Source organism: Hemibagrus wyckioides, linkage group LG15 (assembly GCF_019097595.1).
Source record: "Hemibagrus wyckioides isolate EC202008001 linkage group LG15, SWU_Hwy_1.0, whole genome shotgun sequence".
NCBI lineage: Eukaryota > Metazoa > Chordata > Actinopteri > Siluriformes > Bagridae > Hemibagrus > Hemibagrus wyckioides.
In genome coordinates, this window is record NC_080724.1 from 9,901,439 (window position 1) to 9,922,246 (window position 20,808).

The following is a 20,808-nucleotide window of genomic DNA, read 5'->3' on the forward strand; positions in this document are numbered from 1 at the left end:
TTTTTGTTATATAGTACTTCTAATCCTTTCTTCTGGCAAGTGGATGCACTTGAATGCTTAGCCGGGGCTTCAACTGCACTCCAAGGAGCCACAAAGTCGTTGAGGCCAGACAGCCGACATTCCTCACTCTGTCTGGGGAAAGCTTGCTGCTGTCAGGCGTAGTAGCTTTACAGAATTAGCCTGTGACATGCTTGGAGGAAGGTGATTGATACAGACTTAGTCATAGTTCGGACATGGTACAGCAAATTCACAATAAAAGAACAACACGGGGGGGTTATGTTAGGTCCATTTTTATTTTAGTTTTTCAGAAAATATATCAGATGCCAGAGATACTACTAGGTATACTACTAGTTTCTTCTTCTTCTTTTTTAAAGAAAGCTTGCCAGAGTGGTTCATCTGGTCAAAACTGCATCAGGACTGGGTTTGTAATGCTTGAGTGTCGGGTTTTTATTACTTTTATTCAAGTGTAAGCAGGCAATCAGATATGAAGCTCATGTTACAAAGAAAGATCATGTTAATGCTTTGTTGTCAGTGTGGAGAGTGTTATTAACAATTTAGATGGATGGATGGTCCGAATCATGGTGGTTTAAATGAGGCTACTGTGTTGAATTTTCATTCATTAGAAAATATTGCAGGCAGGTACAAAGAAAAATAATAACTTTGCCAGAGCAACTACAAAAACAATCCAGCACACATCCTTAGTTGCAAGCAGTTATGAACTTGAGCGATTGGTTGAAGACCTAGCAGAGACTGAATTCAGATATTTGGAGCATACAGTACAGACTTAGATACAAGAAGTGACATTGTGTTACACTTCTACTTTACACATCCAAACTAGTTTAGCTGTTGATATAAAGGCCAGGACTATCCCTGGTGTGTTATGATATCTGTATAGCTTTTTAGTACCTTTTAGGTTGGTGTTAAATGAGAGCTGAACATCTCAAAACCTTCAAGGCAAAATTGAATAAAAGTGCTTTTTCAAAGACCCAGGTAGTGAAATCAATTTATGAAATGCTATTGTTGAATACTGAAAGAGCAGCCACTTGGCAATTTTCTCAAAGCTGTTATTACTGTTAAACTGCTAATTAAAAAAAAATCATTCAACACTTTATTTCCTTATGTGGATAAAATGTAGATGTGTTCATGTTTGCATATATTACATGTAAGATTACATATAAGTATCCCTTGATTTGGTTTCCTTTTTGAAGGTATCTTCATTTACCCGTTGGAGGAGGGATCAGTGGTGGTGGGCTTTGAGGCGATGATATCCACCCAGATAATAACGTTGCAGATCAAAGACAAGACAAAAATTGAGGATTGTTATGTCGACTACTGCACAACGACCAACGGAAATCTACTGACTGGCAATGGTGGGATTTTGTGCTTTGCTTTTAAAACTTCCCTCAAATTTTGTGTTGTTTTGACCTGATCCAGAACTTCCTTTGCATTACTGCCATTTGAGTGCTCGCTGAAGTCAAAAATTGTGTGTGGATTATGTAAGTATTTTATCTGCAGCCATAATCCTTCTCAGAGTGCCAGTCTAGAACAAGTGTATTGTGTCCTAATGAATATCGTGATAAGGATGAGGGGTGACATGATCCTACAGGAGCACTCTTACAGTTAGATGCAGTGACTCCACTTCACTTGCTTATTAAAGGTAATGGAACACACTGATTACATGGCCTTGATTGGACCCTGAATAGTACATTGTGATTGTGCCACAGGTCATGTGGTACTTGATGAGGATCTGGAGAGGATGGTTTTGGTGGTCAACCTAGGGGTCATTCCACCACTAGAGACTGTGAATGTGTTGGTCAGTACCTCCTATGAGCTTTCCACCCTTCCAAATGGGGGCATCCGTGTAACCTCGCCGCCTGTCTGCACTCCGAGGGTCCAGAGGTCCATTAAAGAGGAGCAGGCCTTCTCTCCCAACACAAGCAGGAAGTAGGACATTATAATAGTTATTATTCCTATGTGCATTTTTTTTTCTGTTTGGTGATGAAAAGTCACCTATAGCCCACTGGTTAAATATGTTCAACATCTCTGCTTATGCGAACAGTAGGAGTTTGGAATTTCTTATATATTCTTGTTTTTTTCTAATAAAGTGTCTTATCCTAGATGAATAGGTAGTGACATGTGAGATTTATTTTTTTGTCTCTGACTCAGGAGAGACAGACACCACTGCTCCATGGGGTCTCATGAGCAGATGGGCTCAAGCAACCAACTGTGTCTCTCCTGGCTACTGGAGCAGGAGTCTATCAACTCCATTGACTACAAGTTCAACTTTCAGTTAGAGATCAGAGGACCATATCTACTGGCAGGTCAGAATGTTACAGAGATTGGCCTCTGGAATAGATGGATAGATGGGATGAGGATGGACAGGTATAAAAATAAGTAAATGAACAAATAAGAGGTTGATTAATGTGTGGATACTGGATAGATGGTTAGGTTAAGAGATGGGTGGATTGAAGGATGGATGGAGGGGTGGATAAATGGATGGATGGATGGATAGATGGATGGATGGAGGGGTGGATGGATAGATAGGTTGGTGGATGGATGGATGGATGAATAGATGGATGGATGGATAGATTTATGAATGTATGTTGGATATGTAGGGGGACGTTTGATAGATGATTGGATGGATAGAACGGATGGTTGGGAGACATTCGAATGGATGGTTGATTGGTTGATTGCTTTGGTTCATTGGAAGGGTGGATCATTAGATGGATAGGAGACAATAGGATTGATGCTTGGTTGGTAGGTTGGATGGATGGTTGGATCATATGAACACTGATTGTAACTAAGATGCTGATTGTTCACTTGTCTGAACAGACCTACTTGGTAAACGAATGTGTAAATGTAATGTATTTGTAAGTTAAGGTTTCTATGTTCAGGAGTGGAGAGCCCTTCTCACGCCATCCGGGCAGATGCTGACCCCTCAGCCCATTCTGCTACCAGTATTGTGGTCACCCTGGCAGACAAATACACCTATGATTGTCCTGTGGAAATCCTTATCTACCCCAGTGGTATGTACTTATACAAGCAACCACAACTGCACATATACCTTACTGGAATTAAAGTTTTTTTTTAAAAAAGAGATTTATTTTAGCACTTTAGTAAAAGCAGGTGTGCTCCGCAGTACAGCATCCCACACAAGCCCTCATAAATTTGATGGTGTAAAATCTAACACTGAGTAAAACCTATTGAAAAAACAACTGTTCATACCTAAGCTTGTCAGAGATGACTCAACTGAAGATTGAGAAGCTCAGACAAGACAAGTGCAAGCCTGTGCGTTATAAAATAGTCAGTCAGTGTAGTCAGTGTGCACTAGAATAATTCCATTCATTCATAAAATGATGCTGGCAAAGGGCTCTCTTGCATAAAAAGGATGAGTGTTTACTAGGTTCCATATTTCTATAAATATCTTATATTTGTTGCTCATGTAGCTTTGATACACAGTGCATTCAAAATAGATCCTTTGCAAGTGTTTCTTTTTCAATGTTTCTACACCCTGAAAATAGTATTCCTGTGGTCACAACAGTTTAGTGAACATTTTCCAGAGAACTCCAGAGGTTCTGCTAGAAGATAACCTACTAGTGGGATGACCATCTCATAATGTGTGAAAAAGAATTTAGTCAGCGTGGTGACCAAGAAACTTTGGGTTATTTTGAAAGACCTTCAGAGGTTCTGCCAGAGAAGAATCTGTCCAAGGGACAACTACCTCTGTAGCCTGTCACCAATCTGACCTTTGTGGTAGAGTGGCTTACTTGGAGTTTGCCAAGAAATACTTAAAGTACTCTCATGCCACAAGAAACAAGATTCTAGAATTTGATGAAACAAAGACATTGCCCTCAAGGCCAAACATCTAGGTACCACTCATCACCTGGCCAATTCCATCCCTATTGAGAAGCTGTACTGGATATTATCTTGATGTGTCATACACTGTTGCCTTTTATGTTATCAACAAATGTCCAGGCTCCAAGATCCATTGTGCAAAACCAGAAGGAGTATGCAATCTTGGTATACAGATGGTGTTTTTCATTATATAATACACTCTTCTTCAGGTTTCACAGAGAGAAAGCAGCTTTTAAGCTCCTCTTTTTCCCTACTCATTACTGAGATTTCCAGATGGGATGCTACACAGGTATTTGAAGAATGGAGCCACCCCAACAGAGTCCTATTTTGCTGCAGGCTTTCAAAGCAAACGTGGTGGACCATTACCGCCGTAGTGCAATTCAGCTGTTACTTTAACTGCTTGCTGTTTAGTTGTTCTGCTGGTGGCCTCCACCGTCTTCCGCAACACTCTCTAAGGAATACAAGCAAACACCATGCATTATGAAACTCTTGAATACTCTCGAATGGGGATGTATACATCATCATGGCATTATGGAATTGCTTGCTACCCAAACTGCATATACTGTAAACACACAGATGACCACTTTCCTCTCTGACCAACAAAGTCTGTGAAAAAAAATCGGCCTTCAGGCTTCCCCTTATACCTCTTAATGCTCCCACATACCCACACCAAGGAAGGGCTGTTATTAGATCACAAATATTGAAACATCATCCTCACCATCCTTCTTGTTGGGGTCTTGTCAGTGTGGGCTGGTGTTTGAATGCTTGCTTTCAGGCAGCCCTGAGCAAGATGCAAGCTTTTCTGCTTCCACTTCTCCCCTTATTACGTTTTCTTCCCACGAAACTTGCTCTTCCTGACCTCTATCTCTTGGGAAAAATCAATCTTTTGCTCTCTCATCAAGGTAGCTGAGGAACAAGTGAATTTGGTGGGCAAATTTTGCCTTTGTCTAGCTGCTTCTTCAAATCTCATGCTGAGGAGATGTAGATGGGGCAGATAGATACCCATTTCAAGGTCCAGGCCTATCAGGTAAGCAGTCCTACCATAACAACATGAAGAAACAAGCTATTTCTATCCTTTGCTGTTTGCTAATCTCACTTGCCCATGGGCTACAGATGGACAGCCATAAAGCAATCTGTTCACTGATCCCACTGCCACTTCAACATGTGTTAGCGGTGCTAATAATGGCACTAATATATCATGACATGCTGATTCACACACTGTAGGTGTTTGGGGAATACTATCAGTGTCACAAAGTACATTACACCTTTGAGCCAGAAAACTTATTCAATGGTGGAATCATGCAAGCCTTGACATCATGTGTACCATCAGAAAGAGTCTATTTTTTGACTCTTGGTAGTGAGTTTAACCTTGACTCTAGAAATGAATTGGTGTGTGTGTGTGTTTAATAAAATCCATTTAAAAGGACATAATAGCGGAATGCTTGAATGCTCTTAAGGTGAATTTTTCAGGGCAATTTTTAATACAGTGGTAAGACAGAATAAGTGAAGATTATCTGTATGGCTTGTGCCAAATGAATAATATTCAATACATTCAATACAGTATATAATATCTAGTAGTAATATGCAAAAAGAATATGTGTGAATATTGGAGTAGTTCTCAGTTCTTCATATAATCAGTTATTGAGTAGACCAGGGTTCCCCAGGACCACACTTTAGTGATTACTCGCATCTAACACAACTAATAAACCTGTTATTAACTCGTAAGGGAAATCAGGTGTCTCTGAATGAGAATGTCACCCAACAGTCCTAGAATTTAACCCTCTAGAACTGTTTAGAACAGAAGAACCCTGAACAGGGGACTGCAGGGATAACATAGTTGTAGCATCACCACAGTTCTCTTGACAAAAAGCCAGGAGGATTTTTCCACTGGCTTTTGGATAATTGCACAAAATAGTATCTCTGATCAATAAAACTTCGTCATCAAGATAATCTTCAGAAATAAACAAAGTTCTATAATTTAAGCTTGTGTGTTGAGCTTGAGCTAATTGAGCTTGTGTTAACCACAGACCTTATGTCTAGGCATTTAACCAAAAACCAATGTTTCCAGGTTTTAGGACTCACTCCTACAGCACTATATAGACAGGGCTGTGTAATGAAGAGTTCCCTTGAGAACTTTAACTAATTTCTGCTCACTTACTGCCACACCTATTAACTAAGTGGTTTAAGGAAACTGATTAGTGCAGCTTTGAAGTCCACTATCCTTTCCTTTGCTGTCTCCAGAGCCACACCTGCCTCATGTGCTTATCGAGGACGGAGACATGACGCTGGAAGAGTATGATGAACATCTGAAGGGGAGGAGTGACTACATCAAGGCCATCAAGAAGAACTCAAGCAATGAAAAGAAAGTAAGAAAAAAGACAACTAGGAGAAACTGATCACGACACTGATAACCACAAATCGTTCTTATGCACTGCTTTGGAAAAGCTTCTCTTAGTCATTTAGTATCTACTTCCTGTACTTCCTGCACATTGTAGCAAGAACAGCTGTATCCTTGAGAAGGACTTGCATGAAGGCAGGTTCAATTAGATCCTTAATTGACTGCTGTTCCTCAACAGGAGGCTGAGAACATTCAGCCGTAAATATGATCGGCAGTGAAAAGGGGTTTCTATGGAAACTATCAAGAGGTCTCCGATAGAGTGTGCATGGTGTTTCTACCTACAGGGCAGAACAAGCAGAAGAAGTGTACAATGTGCCTTTTTCTCTCATTAGGTTTACACCACTAATAAACTAGTTTTAAAGCTGCCACTGAACACGGAATGACAACGAACTGCAAAAAAGAAATGTAATAAATTATAAAAGATATTAATTTCTGGGTGTAAGAGTGTGTGCTGCATTTTGAGATCAGTTTATGGATCGAGTGTGTTGAACTCTGCAAGCATTGATTAAACTGAATTTTGCTACTGCATTAGCAATGCAGCCTCTAGCCAAATTAGCATACACAAACCAAAAAGTAATATGGTAATATATTAGAGTAGGTTTCTGAAGTGCAATTACTACTTGTTTTGTTCAGAAGAGACTGAATTATTAACCAGGCCAGTCCTTTTTATGAGAATCTTTCGCTGCTCTGTTGCATATCCAGTTCTAAATATTAGGACCATGTATTAATGTTCATGCCGAACAAACAAACAAAAACAATCTGCTGTATTGTTATCCGTGCTTGTCTCCTGCTCTGTATAGGTGGATATCATCCATAAAAGGCTCCATAAAGACATTCTTCACAACCCTGTGGTTATGCTTAACTTCTGTCCTGACCTGCATTCAATGACCTCTGACCTGCGAAGGATGCAGGGGGAGTTTATCTTCCTTATTGACCGCAGTGGGAGTATGAGTGGCGTCAATATCAGCCGGGTTAAGGTAAGGAAATTATGGACTTATGGAATTTTTTTTAATGATTTGTATGTGTGGACGGGGCCTGCTGGGAAAAGAACAGAAAATCTGTTTAGGAAAAAAAAGTTATATCATTAAAATCGAAGAGCAGCTGTTGGGGAAATTTATATTTCAGTATTTTTCCTCCTTATTTAAATTGTTTTTTATTTTTTTATTTATTTAATATTTCATATTTATTTAAAATAAATCTAGTGTCAACAAGCGTCAGTTTTTCCACAACATTGCCACACCCCTGAGATTCTATTAAATTATCAATACCACTGTGGCCCTGAAAAGATAACAAGCACATCATTTTATTAAAATATGCATGTGATTAGCATTTTTGGCTACACCGAATCCATTGAAGTAGTCTAGCACGAAAGGGCAGTAGTTGAAATATCAGATGGTGCTGGTCAGCATGCGGCTGGAGCCGAGTGAGCATGAGTGATTACGTCTGAGGATTTGGTGAAGGGAGCAAATGTTAACCATGCGGCGGAGTGTGAGGCTGGAGCGCGTGACGCACGATGCAGCGATGACTCATTCTGGGTTTGATTGAGAACGTTCCTGTTCTGCCACCACAGACTCTACTCTTACAGGATCGGGTCAGTCTGCTGCCACGGGATCTGAAAAGAAAATGCAATCCACTCAGACTGAGACAAAAACTGTCACATGACCCACTTGCAGAAAAATTGAAGAATTAAAGTCCGACAATTGGACAGTATGGAAGGAGGACAGCATCTGACCTTAAAGAGAGACAATTTCCATACAGTCAATCAACCAATAACGTGTTTGATACCAGATATTAATGTAAAGCCGGAAGATTTCACAAATATGGAAGATCTTTCTCACCTTCCATAATTATCTGCTTCAAATTCCATCATTCAGATCTTCAGTAACATTATAAAAAATGACTGATTAATTTAGAAGGAGATTTAATTCCCTCTTCGCACTTAACTTTGTGTGAACAGTAATCATAATAACTTGCAAAATCAATCATTTAGAAATAGATTAGCCCTCAACCTGTCCAGGGTGTACCCTGCCTTTTGCCCAGTGTGTGCTGTGATAGGCTCCAGCAGAACCCTGTGACCCTAATTTGGAATAAAGCAGGTATAGAAAATGGGTGGGTGGATGGATGGATGGATTAGCCCTTCAAAGTAGATGGAGGTATGCTGATGTATTTACCATAAAAAAAAAGAAAAAAAAGATCACATTTGCTTTTTGGGTGGAACTTAAAAGCTTCAGGCTATTTTTTACTAATTAAATAATAAAAATCTTGCCCAATTTTTGACCTCCTTCCTATAATGACATTTATTATGCTGGATACAGGTGGCATGGTGGCTTGGTGGTTAGCATGTTTGCCTCAAACTTCCAGCGTCCTGGGGTTGAGTCTTGCTCCCACTCACTGTGTGTGTAGAGTTTGCATGTTCTCCCTGTGCTCGGTGGGTTTCCTCCCAAAGACATGCTTCTAGGCTGATTGGAGTCTCTAAAATGCCTGTAGTGTGTGTGCCCTGTGATGGGTTGGCACTCTGTCCAGGGTGTATCTTGCCTTGATGCCTGAGATAGGCACAGGCTCCCCGTGACCCCAGGATAGATCAGATAAGCGGTACAGACAATGAAATGAAAATATTAGATACACCTTCATATAGCTGTTTTACACCTGCTAAGCAAACTTTATTTTTAAATATAATATCCAGGATATTTAAATTCACAGGACAGTTAGATTACAGTCTACATCACGTCTAGCTTGAATACATTATATAAATGTGTCTTTGTGGCATGACTTAAAGCAGCCATTTCTTGACTCGATTTTAGTGACACAACCTTCACAGAGTGTTTTCTGGCACACAGGAAGTAGAATGTAGTTTGACCTCTTCTGGAATCTGAGGTTGTTATCTTACATTCGATTTTTTAAGAAATTTGATGAATAAGAAATTTGATGAACATCTTAGTTGATCTGCTTGCTTTTTTGCCCATCAAATGTGTACTTTAAGGTCAGTTTGCTCCTTGCATGTTGTTCAGCATGCACACCTGTATAGCTATGTGACAGATCCTTAATTTTAATTGGCTGAAAGTCTAGCATGTGTCACTACTTTTGTGCTTTACATTGGATCTTCACAAGAAATGAAAAATGCCCTGTTTATTAAAAGGTTTATAGGTTATCTGACTCAAGTGATAAATTGTCAATTTTATACTATTATGCTATATTTATATTATATAAAGTATTTATGTTGTAGCCTCCTGGTGGTCCAGTGGCAGGATTCTTTGCTGCGGCCCGGGTTCGACTCTCGGGCAGGGCTCTAACCCAGCCACTGAAAAGTTAACTCTCAGTGTCAGTCTCAAGCCCGGGTTAAATGGGAGGGTTGTGTCAGGAAGGGCATCCGGCGTAAAACCTGTGCCAAATCAAAACATGTGGACCAACTGATCCGCTGTGGCGACCCCAAACAAGGAGCAGCTGAAAGAACAGCGAGATACAGTATTTACATTATACTGATTTTTCAGAAATCAGGTGAACTAACTGATTTAAACTGATGAAAATATCACACTGTTGAAATGTTTGATTTGTCAGATTGAGAAATTTCATTAGGACTCTTTGAATTGTTGGATGGATGATATTTGACTTTTTTTTGTGTATGTATATTTATTTCACGCATTTGTTTACAGATGTCAGTATAACCTTTAATGTTCTACAATACGGTGACATATGGAATGTTTCCGCTTCTATATAACTTTGTATTGAGATATAAAGAACAGCTCTTGAGTGGCAGCTTTGACCTTTTCTCGGTTCTTCATCTGTCCTTTTCATTTCATACCTCATTCAGCTTTTATTTCACTCTCTCTCTCTCTTTCTCTCTCTCTCTCTTGGCAATCATTCATTCCTAGTGTTTCTGTTGACAGGATGCCATGGTGGTGATTCTGAAAAGCCTTTTCCCCGCCTGCCTGTTCAATATTATCGGCTTTGGCTCGACGTTTAAACCGCTGTTTGCCACCAGTCAGAGCTACGATGAGGTACAGCACTGACCATCAGAGCTACAACACAAACAAACAGCACTTCCAACAGTGTTTAGCTCTAGCTTTGCAGTGGGATGGGGGAATGTTTCATACAGAACTAACGCTGTTAATAATAAGTGATTGCTGAGAAGGGCATTTTTTCTTGGGGTTTACATTTATTAATGTTAGCATTTTTAATGCTAAAGCATTTCTGTACAGCTCATGCAGCAATGGTAAAACTTCTGAATACAGACTTTATATTGCTTCCTGCTTACATTTTTAAGCAAGCAGCATTGCCCATTTCTAAACCATTTACCTTTGTGAGATGATTCAGCCTATTATATATGCATTAGTGGTGTAACACAATGCCACTATCTGTATCCATATCTGTATTTGTTTAGAGCTTCCAATGTCCTTAACTCCATCTGTCTTTGGAATTAAACCAAAAGTCAGCCTGACCTAAACAGAAAGCTGTGTTTTTAAAATTTTTTATTTATTTATTTTTTTAAATAAACCACTATTGCATGTGCTCCAGAAATACTTCAAAACAGTGTAATAAAATAGGTAGAAATGACAGACCTACTATCACATTGTGTGAATTTTGGCTCAGAAAGTTCCACAACTTCAGATGCTTCGGTGAAGTTGACAATTTGACTTAAGAGATCAGAACTGTTTTATTTTAACACCTGCCCAATGTTTACCTATTTATATCAAATTAATTTATTTTCCCCAAATAGAGGAACAAACTAGTAACTTAAATTAAACCAGGATGAACCTGATCACTAATTATGATTGATTGAATGAATGAATGAATAAAAGGTTGGATGGATGAATGAATGAAAGGAGGAATGAATGAATGAATGAAAGGATAGATGAATGAATGAATGAATGAAAGGATGGATGAAAGGATGAATGAATGAATGAATAATTGGATGGGTGAATGAATGAATGAGTGCATGGATGGAGGAATGGATGCATGAATGAAAGGATAGATGAATGAATGAATGAATGAATGAAAGGATGGATGAAAGGATGAATGAATGAATGAATGAATAATTGGATGGGTGAATGAATGAATGAGTGCATGGATGGAGGAATGGATGCATGGATAGATGGATAGATGGATAGATGGATGGATGAATGAATGAATGAATGAATGAATGAATGAATGAATGAATGAAAGGATGGATGGATGGATGGATGAATGAATCAATAAATGAATGGATGGATGGATGGATGGATAAATTGAGGGATGAATGAATGAACACATTTAAAAAAAGAAACATGTTCTTGTCTTTGCCCCCCAAACGTAAACCATCTTGAACACAATGGATCTCTGTTTACAGAAATCTTCACCATATTATACAATGATTCTTTTCCACAGATTTTTGTATAAATCTATTTATTCATAGGATTTGATGAAAGGGAGTGTCCTCACAAGAGCTGTTACTAGAAAAACATCAGACATTAGACAATATTAGACAATTCATTAAAACTGAAACGCTGCACAGTTGGTGGTTTGGCAAAACTTGGCTTGGATAGACATGTTTTATTAGCAGGTATGTGTGTGTGTGTGTGTGCTTTTTAATCAACCCACAGAGAAGACCATTACATTAATTTCCATTCAAGCTTTAGATCAATTAGATTCCACTTAATTCAAATCAACATAAAATCAACTCATTACTATTGAATGCTGATATTCCTTATCAGATGTTTTATTCATATTCTTTTATTAATTGGCGAAATTAGCTTAATGAACTGATTGCTTTGACCCTTGCATTACTCTGATAAAACGCATTACGACATCACAGGAAAGCTTAGGCACTGCGGGTGACTATATAAAGAAGATCCGAGCCGACATGGGTGGCACCAACATCCTGGCCCCTCTGAACTGGATCCTGAGGCAGCCGGTGCAGCGCGGCCATCCTCGCCTGCTCTTCCTCCTCACCGACGGAGCCGTCAGTAACACGGGCAAGGTCATCGAGCTGGTCCGAAGTCACGCCCGATTCATCAGGTATGAGAAAACAAGACTGTAGCTATGCTATAGATTAAAGACACTATAGACACTATACACTGCAGGAGCTGATTAATGTTCTATGACAGTGCAACCTGGAGTGTTTAATCTTATTACTGCACCAGATTGCAAACCATTTATCCATTAATAGTTACATTTATTCAGAATCAGAGTCAGAAAGGAATTTGTTTTAGTGTTACAAGCTCCAGTGGACAGAGACAACAGAAATACACAGACAATAAAGAATAAAAATAAGAAATAGAAATACACATATTTAATTAGAAAAATAAAATAAATTGTACGAATAGAATAGAATAAGATGAGATGTAGGGTGGTAACAAATAAATTCATGAGGTAGATTGCTTGGGGGAAGAAACTGTTCTTGTGTCTGGCTCTCCTGGTATTTGGTGCTCTGTAGCGCTGGACAGATGGCAAAAGTTCACAAAGGAGATGGCTTGGATGTGAGCTCTTTTCCTCACTCTGGATGTATACAGTTCTTGAAGGGTGGGCAGGGGAGCACAAATAATCCTTTCAGCCATCCGAACTGTTCTCTGTAGACTTCTGATGTCTGATTCTTGTGAATAGTGTCTCTGTGTCTTAATCTCCTTCCCCTTCTGCTTGACTCTCTCTGACTCTCTAAAAAACAGCTGTACCTCCGATCTCTAACACTGGAGACTCCTTCCTTAAACTTTCTCCTTTTTTAAAACCAAGTATATGTTTTCTTTGTTAAATACTGTAGCAACACATGTTGTTTATTATTAGGCTTAGATTACTGTAGAGCATCCAACAAGTCCTTGTGTGTGTCGTTACTATAGAAACGGTAATGCATTACAAACAGCATATTAATATAAACCTGTTTTTATTATTATAGCCAGAACGATATGGGATGTTTATGTATATAAATAAGGATATATGTATCCTTTTTTTTCTAATTCTTTTTCATAAGTATTGCTGAAAAACACTGTTCTTAAAAAACAAGTGAAAATAATGCAAGTGTGTAATCGAATCAACCTGGCTGTCTTGTATGCAAAATGGCATGCGTCTTTAATCCACTTCAGATTGAACGAAACGAGATGTGGCTATGTTCACTCAGATGGGTGTCTGAGATTTACAGAATAATCATCAGTACAGATCAGTCTTGTGTTGATAAGCAATGTCTGGTCTAATGTTTATGCAAATTTCTGTTAAGTTTTATTCATCTGAGTAGATAAGATGGACTTGACTACCTAAAGCACTATTCTGGTATGAGAGCGTGAAAAACACACCTACACTAAGAGCGACTTACGACTCCAACTCCTTGCCTTATAAAGAATGAACCCCATGCTGTGATTTCATTAGGCTCACACAGTCTGCCCAGACCCCCAAGGCATATGGAATTGTCCTTGCTTCGCATCAGCTACAGAGCAAACCCTGCACAGCGAGCAAATAGTCATGAATCTCCATCACCGACTCCGAAATATCTCGGATACGTCACTGACAAAGCTAAAGGTCAAGCTGAGGTTTTAATCACTTTTTGTTTTCCTTCATCTGGTATGCATGTGAGAACCCAAAATACATCAAAACATTAATCATGGAAAGAAATGAGAAGCCTGATTTACACTCGGTAAATATCGGAAATAAAATGTTAGGTTAACACAAGAAGTTATTTTATAATGATGAAGTTTGAATGAAAGTGCATTATTCATTCAAAGTAAACAAAACTCATCATCATCTTGTTATTACAAAATATTTCTCTGGCAATATGTATTATGTGAACAGAATCGAGTACAAGAAAACATCTTATTATGAGAAAAGTCTCATATTGTATATCTCTCTCAGGATAACACAGGCTAGGATGCTTTGTTTGTAACGAAGAGTTTTCTCAGTTTCTCACAATGCCAAGATCTTTTCTTGTGAGATGTTTTATCGTAGAAACTAGATGCTTTTCTCATACTAACAGCATGTTTTGTCTCAGCAATAAGCAATGTTTTCTCATAAAAACGAGACATTTTTCTTGTCCCATTGAGATACATTGAGATGAGATGCTTTCCTGAAATTAACGAGACGTCTTTCTCATACAAGCGAGATCTTTTACTCGGAATAACAAGCAGCTCTTCTCATAACAAGCTCCATTTCTTGCAATGACGAGATGTTTCGAATTGTTTTTCCTATAAGAACAAGATTTGACAAAATATTTTCTTGGAATATTAAGACAGTTTTCTCATAATAATAAGAAATTTTTGTTTTGTAAAAAAAATAAATAAAAATAAATAAATAACAGAAATTTCTTGTTGTAATGAAATTCTTAGCCTTAGTAATGCAATGCTTTTTTAAGAATTATGAGATGATTTTATCAAAATCATGGGATTTCTTTCCAGATTATTGGATACTTTTCTCCAAAACATAAGATGTTTTTCTTGTCACAATGTGATCCGATTTCTTCTGGTTTAATGACTTATGTTGAATTAATGAGATGCTTTACTCCGAATAACAAGAAGGCCGTCTCATAACAGGATACTTTCCTTGTAATAAAAAACGAGAAGCTTTTCCCTTAATAGCACAATATTTTCTTGAAATATTGAGATTTCTTCTTGTAACAGCAGGATGTTTTTTTTGTGTTAACATGAGATGCACTTCTTGTATGAGATACACATCAAAATAACAAGATGTTGATGAGATTTTTTTTTTTTCCTCTGAGGCTGCAGTATGCTTCCGAAAGCTTATAACATCTAGCCTGATATCAAATATCAGACTTGGCCTGCTTCTGCTCTTCATCTCAATATAAATGTGACTGTTTACTTTGCAGGTGCTACACCTTCGGTATAGGTCAAGGAGCTTGCAGGCGGCTGATCCAGGGCCTGGCAACTGTTTCCAGAGGCGCCGCCGAGTTCCTTGCAGAAGGAGAGAGACTGCAGCCGAAGGTTTTTTTTTCTTCACGCTGATGTGTTTATCCTGCTCTGAATGTCAAAGCCTTGCAATTAAAGCTTGAATATAAATTGTGGCGTGCTTACAATAGCAATTAACAATTAAAACAGTAGGACAATTTTTTAAAGAAAATGACACATTTTCCTTTTGCTTGCTTTGTCAGACAGCTTAGCAATTACCGTCTACTTCCTATAAAATAATGGTCTGTTACATAACAAGAGGAATGAACTCATCCATGTGTTCGTAAATGTTATAGATGATTAAATGCCTGAAGAAGTTCATGGCACCTGTTCTGAGTGACATATCCATCGAATGGCTCTATCCTGAGACCAAGGAGGTGCTCCTGTCTCCGGTGGGGACGACGTACCTGTTTCCTGGTGACCGGTTGATTGGATACAGCGTGGTGTGTGACACCACACGCTACCACTCCAACCCCAAGTCTGTGAGTAAACATCAGCAGGAGTCTGCAATGAGAAAACTGAGTCAATGCAGGAAAAAAACCCCACTTCTGCTGTCTTTATTCATCTACACGATATTTATATTTGAACCACAGTGCTGTTGAATTCTCCTTCAGGTAGTCAGAAGGTCTCATACTAATGCATTATTGTTGCTATAGTAACAGCTCATTTATAGGCACTTATATTATATAGTGTATATGTACAGTTATTAAGGCTAATAATAAGAACATTAAAAATATCATATAAGGATATATTTCTCTGGAGTCTCCGGTGTCTTTTGTGATTTTGTAATATTCAGTAGCTTTTTCACTACAGGAAAGTCTTCAGGACGGTAAAATGACAAGCTGGTTTTCTTGCAGTTTTATAAAATTGAAGCAAATTCAAGATAAAAAGTGTCAGAGCGACAGTTTATTGCTGTTGTAGCGTAAGTGATAACAGGGACATATGAAGTTATTTTGTGTATTTTACACAAAGTTAAATGTGACCAAATAGAGATCAATATTATAACATTTACTTGGCTACATGGCTAATTTCTTTAGTATTACATGAATAAAAAAACCCTTCAGGATAAAATGTTATATATGTACATTATACCAGCTTGTTGTTGACTAAAACAGCATCCGTGATGTTTTATTCCCCTTTAATCATACTTATTGTGTGGACCATAATGTGATTTCCATAGATGGCAATAAATAGGCTCAAAACCCACTGAAGTTGTCTACTTCTCCTGCAGGAAGCAAGGAATTATATCCATAGATGATGTTTTGCTGTGGGTTAAAGTCAATCTGTGACATGTCATATATTGTATTAGCCAGGGAGGTTAAAGCAGCAGCTTGTTAAGCTTGTTTAAGCATTGCAAACTGCCCCTTTAAATCTCTGATAGGTTTAGGACTGTTAAAGATACAAATCGGATTGTTTGGGGTGTCATACGTTGTATGTGGTGAGAATATTACTGAGATGAAATGCCGATAAAGAGGAATGATGAGAAGAAAACACAAGCCTCACATCCATCATGAGCAAAACCTGGAGTAATCACATCTATGCGACTCTGGAGATTAGAACCTTTGGGAGGTTTTCCCTGATCAGCTCATTAGTTGAAATCTCAGAACTGGGACTGAAAAGTGCGGGTAAAAAGATTTCATTTTTTAACTGTTTCCCTTCTATATTGATAACTTCTCACATTTCTGTTATTTTACCTGTTTTTACATTTTTTATGGCTCATTAATGTTCAAAATCTCAAAGCTCACCAGTTCAAAATCTTTCTTTCTTTCTTTCTTTCTTTCTTTCTTTCTTTCTTTCTCAGGACAAGCGACGGCGATACAGCATGATGCGCTCCAACGAGTCAGCCAGCTCCGTGTTCTACCACAGTCAGGAGGAGGAACCAGGGAAGAGCGGCTCGGACGGGCACGGCGCTGCCCGGGATACATCAGGCACGGGAATGTTTGATCCATACCATAGCACCATGTCTGAAAGCAGCCCTGGCATGGTGGACCAAGACGGCATTGGTAATAACCTAGAACTTTTCAAGCAACATTTCATCAAAGTGCTCTGTGTAGTGAATGTTGCTCCTTTCATGAGAGGGTGCAGTTGAGTATTTCACAGATGGATTACTCTAGGTATTTGTGACACGCCAATCTGTACAGATTGGTATTAGGGCTGATATTAGATCGGATTTGCATGTGATGCTGACTGACCAAACGGATCTTGCACAGCTAAAATACCAATACCTATATAAATAGCTAAATACCTATCTCATTAAACATGAAGAGTAAACTTTGGTATAGCTGAAAATGTTCTGCACTACAGAAGGTTGCGAAAGAAAAAAAAAAGAATATGTGATCAGTCAGATTTAAGCAGAAATATTACATGTCGTTTAAATAAAGAAACATGATTTTATTGCTTATACTTAATTTAAGCACGTTTCTAATGACTAGATTGAATGGTGTAGAGTGAGTGGGATTAAATCATGTGAACCAGTTAAACTGTGAAACCAGTCATGTTGTGAAACCAGTTACGTTGTGAAATCTCACAAGGATGTTGGCACTAATGGGAACCACAGCGTAGCTATAATATCAAATGTAGGCAGTTAAAGCATGTATGTTAGAATAATGCAGTGATGCCAAACAGCATTGTTGTGGATTTGATTCTCAGATCCAGTGTGAACACAGAATTCAATTTTATTCAGGGCTTTCAAAATCCCCACTCAAATCATGCTTCAATTCAATTAACTGGAAACGAAGGACAGATTTGAGTAAATTCATTGAGCTTTTTTTCAGTGTAATGATGTAAAATAGCTGCTGTTCCTCTAAGACTAGAAGATGACAGAGGGATATTGCCTTCATCTGTTTACTTTTCTCTTTGGCTTAGTGATTGTTTAATTATGGAAATTCCCATCACAGGGACTAATATGAGCTCTTCTCCGAGAAGGCGTGCGTACAGCACCAATCAGATTGAAGACTATAATCCCGTGAAGAAGGCCTACACATCCAGTGACCCGAGCTCTGTCGTGGGGAAAAACCCTCTGAGGAGAGCCAAGGCTCAGGAGCTCATTGGACAGACGAGTCCCGATAATGGAGCCCAGTGGAAGGTGAACTATCAGGTTAGTAAGCTTTTACAATGCAATCCAAATTTTACAGTACAATCCAAATTTTTATGAGGAAAAAGTAAGGACATTTATTTGTACTTAAAATGGATAAAATGACCTACAGATGTATCACATCAGATGCAAATTACTAGAACATTGTTCCAGAGCATTTTGAAGGAGAACTGCCTTATTATTATAAACCTCAGACATTTAGCTTGGTTTGCTCTTAATTGATAAAGTGAGAGGAATCATCATGGTGAGCTCTGAAGAGCTCTCTGAGGCCTCAGAAAGAAGATTTTTGAAGCTTATGAGTCTGGTAAGGGATATAAAAAGATCTCAAAAGAATTTGTAATCAGCCGTTCCATTGTCCAGAAAATCATTTATAAGTTTAAAACAACTGCCAACATGGCCAGGTCAGGCCGTCAAAGCAAATTCACCCCAAGAGTAGACCGCAAGATGCTTAAAGACGTTTCCAAAAACCCTAAAATATCATCACGGTACCTACAGCAAGCTTTTGCTACAGTTTATGCCAAAGTGCATGACTCTACAATGAGGAAGAGACTACACAATGACAATGACATGACTGCAATATTAATACAATTTTTAATTTATTGTATATAAACATGACACTTCAGTATATGGGATATATATCCCATATACTGAAGTGTCCTGTTTATACAATAAATTAAAAAATTTAAAAAAGGTAAAAATTTGTGACTGCATAAGTATTTACGCCTACTGAAGAGAATTTTTTACCAGTCACATAATTAGATGAATGGATTTGAGCTGCACACCTCATAAAGTTTGTTAAAGAACATACCTAACAAACAGCAAAAATGAAGATCAAACAAATGTTATTACAAGCCTAAGTTTCTGAAAGTATCAGAGATGGGGAAAAAAATCATAAGATTTCTGTTGAAGAGTCATTAAATACATTATTAAGGTATGAAAAGACAACCAAGACTTTGAATATTATTCAGAAAAGCAACCAAAAAGCCAAGGAATCCATGATACTACCACCATCATGCTTCACTGTTCTTCACTGGATCACCACTTTTCCATACAGCCCAGTTTTCTGAGCTATGCTTGTCCTATGAATCTTTCCAGCTGCTTCAGAGATCTCCAGAGGAGGCTGCCCACTAAATGTAATTCACTGGGTGCTTTTGTGCTTAGAAATAATTTATAGCAATCTCAGGGGTAACTGGTTCCCAATAGACACCAAACCTCACTTAATAAAGGATAAAAAAGAAGTTAGCTTTAGCTATGACATGATTATGTAACACTATGTGGCGACCCCTGAAGGGAGAAGCCGAAAGAAGAAGAAGATGTAAATGAGATTAACTTGCGTTTAACACACCAACACAATCGGGTGAGAAAAGATCTCACATCGTTTTCAGGTCTCAGTAGTGAAAAGTTTTTGTTAGTGTTTGTTATTTCTTTTTATACATGAAAGGACTATCTTTAAATTCTGTATCATGGCTTTATTTCTTATTGATGTAGAGATCTCCTCGGCTAATCTCTCCAGTGCCATCTGTTGCAGCCGAGCATCTGGCACGATGATAAGACACTAAAGGAACAAAACCCTGAGGATTCCACGTTTTATTCACAGAAGTTATTTGATTGCAGTTCCTACCTCGAGTCCAGACTCTGAACAATTCAATCCTTTTTCTATCACATCCATGCACAAACATAGTTTTGCCTATTTGGAACAGCGGACCATTCCCTGGACAATCATGTCAAAACTGGAATTTAAAATGCAGAAAAGTAATTCACTTCGCAGACAGACTAGCTTCCAGGTAGACACTGGTAATGACTTCCTGCGGTACATGGCCACATTCCCGGTAATACAAAATCGCCTTTGCTTCAGTTGACATGAAGAAAAAGGGCGGTTTATTGGCTGTCATGGAAAGATGTGTCAGTGCTGCAATTGCCATGGCACTGGAAAGATAATGAGGTGACAAAAATATGCCCGACCCAAAAGAGGAACTTGAATGCAATCAAGAATACAAAGCAAGGATGTGATTCTCCTCCTCTTCTCTTTCCTAACAAGGACCATCTTATGCACCAACTTCAAAGATTTCTTGAAAAGAACAAGTGGTGTGTGAGAGTGTACGGATATCATTCAGGAGTACATCTTTTATTAACCCGGAGTGTGTTTCAGCCTGCTTTTTTCCTAGTTGGCCACATTTCATAAGAGAAATAACACAGCTGAGAAAATGGGAGATATATTTAATACTATTTGCCTATTTTAATTCAATCATTGTTTATTTCTACTGCATGTCATGATATTAATCAACACAGTGAGTCACAGGTTGTTAATGCTTCACTATTCTATTCATATATCGCTCAGGGCCTTTTAATGTATACGCTTCATTATTCCTTGAAGGATTCAGCATGACAAAAGCATCTGCTAAGTATTAAGTGGAGTTTTATTATAAAAGGAAGATCAATATGAAGATTCAAATTAGCATAAAAAGACTGAGATGAAATGAACAAGACTGTGAGAAATGTTAAATAAATAATGGTAATAATAGACTTTGAGATTTACCTTTAAGCATTTGCCTATCCTATATAATCAAATAAGAGGATTTTACTGCACAAAACAATACATTTAGAAA

At 38.3% G+C, this 20,808-nt stretch overlaps 1 protein-coding gene across 2 annotated transcripts in view; it reads left to right on the forward strand.

Annotated features, from left to right (window-relative positions):
- The window catches only part of vwa5b1 (von Willebrand factor A domain containing 5B1), a 35,254-nt gene that overhangs the window by 2,768 nt on the left and 11,678 nt on the right, over nucleotides 1-20,808 (forward strand). For both annotated transcript variants that reach the window (XM_058409118.1, XM_058409117.1), the window contains 12 exons: nucleotides 1,209-1,370; nucleotides 1,725-1,944; nucleotides 2,167-2,321; nucleotides 2,895-3,026; nucleotides 6,097-6,221; nucleotides 7,054-7,230; nucleotides 10,138-10,248; nucleotides 12,042-12,244; nucleotides 15,030-15,144; nucleotides 15,405-15,590; nucleotides 16,910-17,111; nucleotides 18,006-18,205. In XM_058409118.1, coding sequence (XP_058265101.1) covers nucleotides 1,209-1,370; nucleotides 1,725-1,944; nucleotides 2,167-2,321; nucleotides 2,895-3,026; nucleotides 6,097-6,221; nucleotides 7,054-7,230; nucleotides 10,138-10,248; nucleotides 12,042-12,244; nucleotides 15,030-15,144; nucleotides 15,405-15,590; nucleotides 16,910-17,111; nucleotides 18,006-18,205 — 1,988 coding nt within the window. The remainder of the gene's footprint in view (nucleotides 1-1,208; nucleotides 1,371-1,724; nucleotides 1,945-2,166; nucleotides 2,322-2,894; nucleotides 3,027-6,096; nucleotides 6,222-7,053; nucleotides 7,231-10,137; nucleotides 10,249-12,041; nucleotides 12,245-15,029; nucleotides 15,145-15,404; nucleotides 15,591-16,909; nucleotides 17,112-18,005; nucleotides 18,206-20,808) is intronic.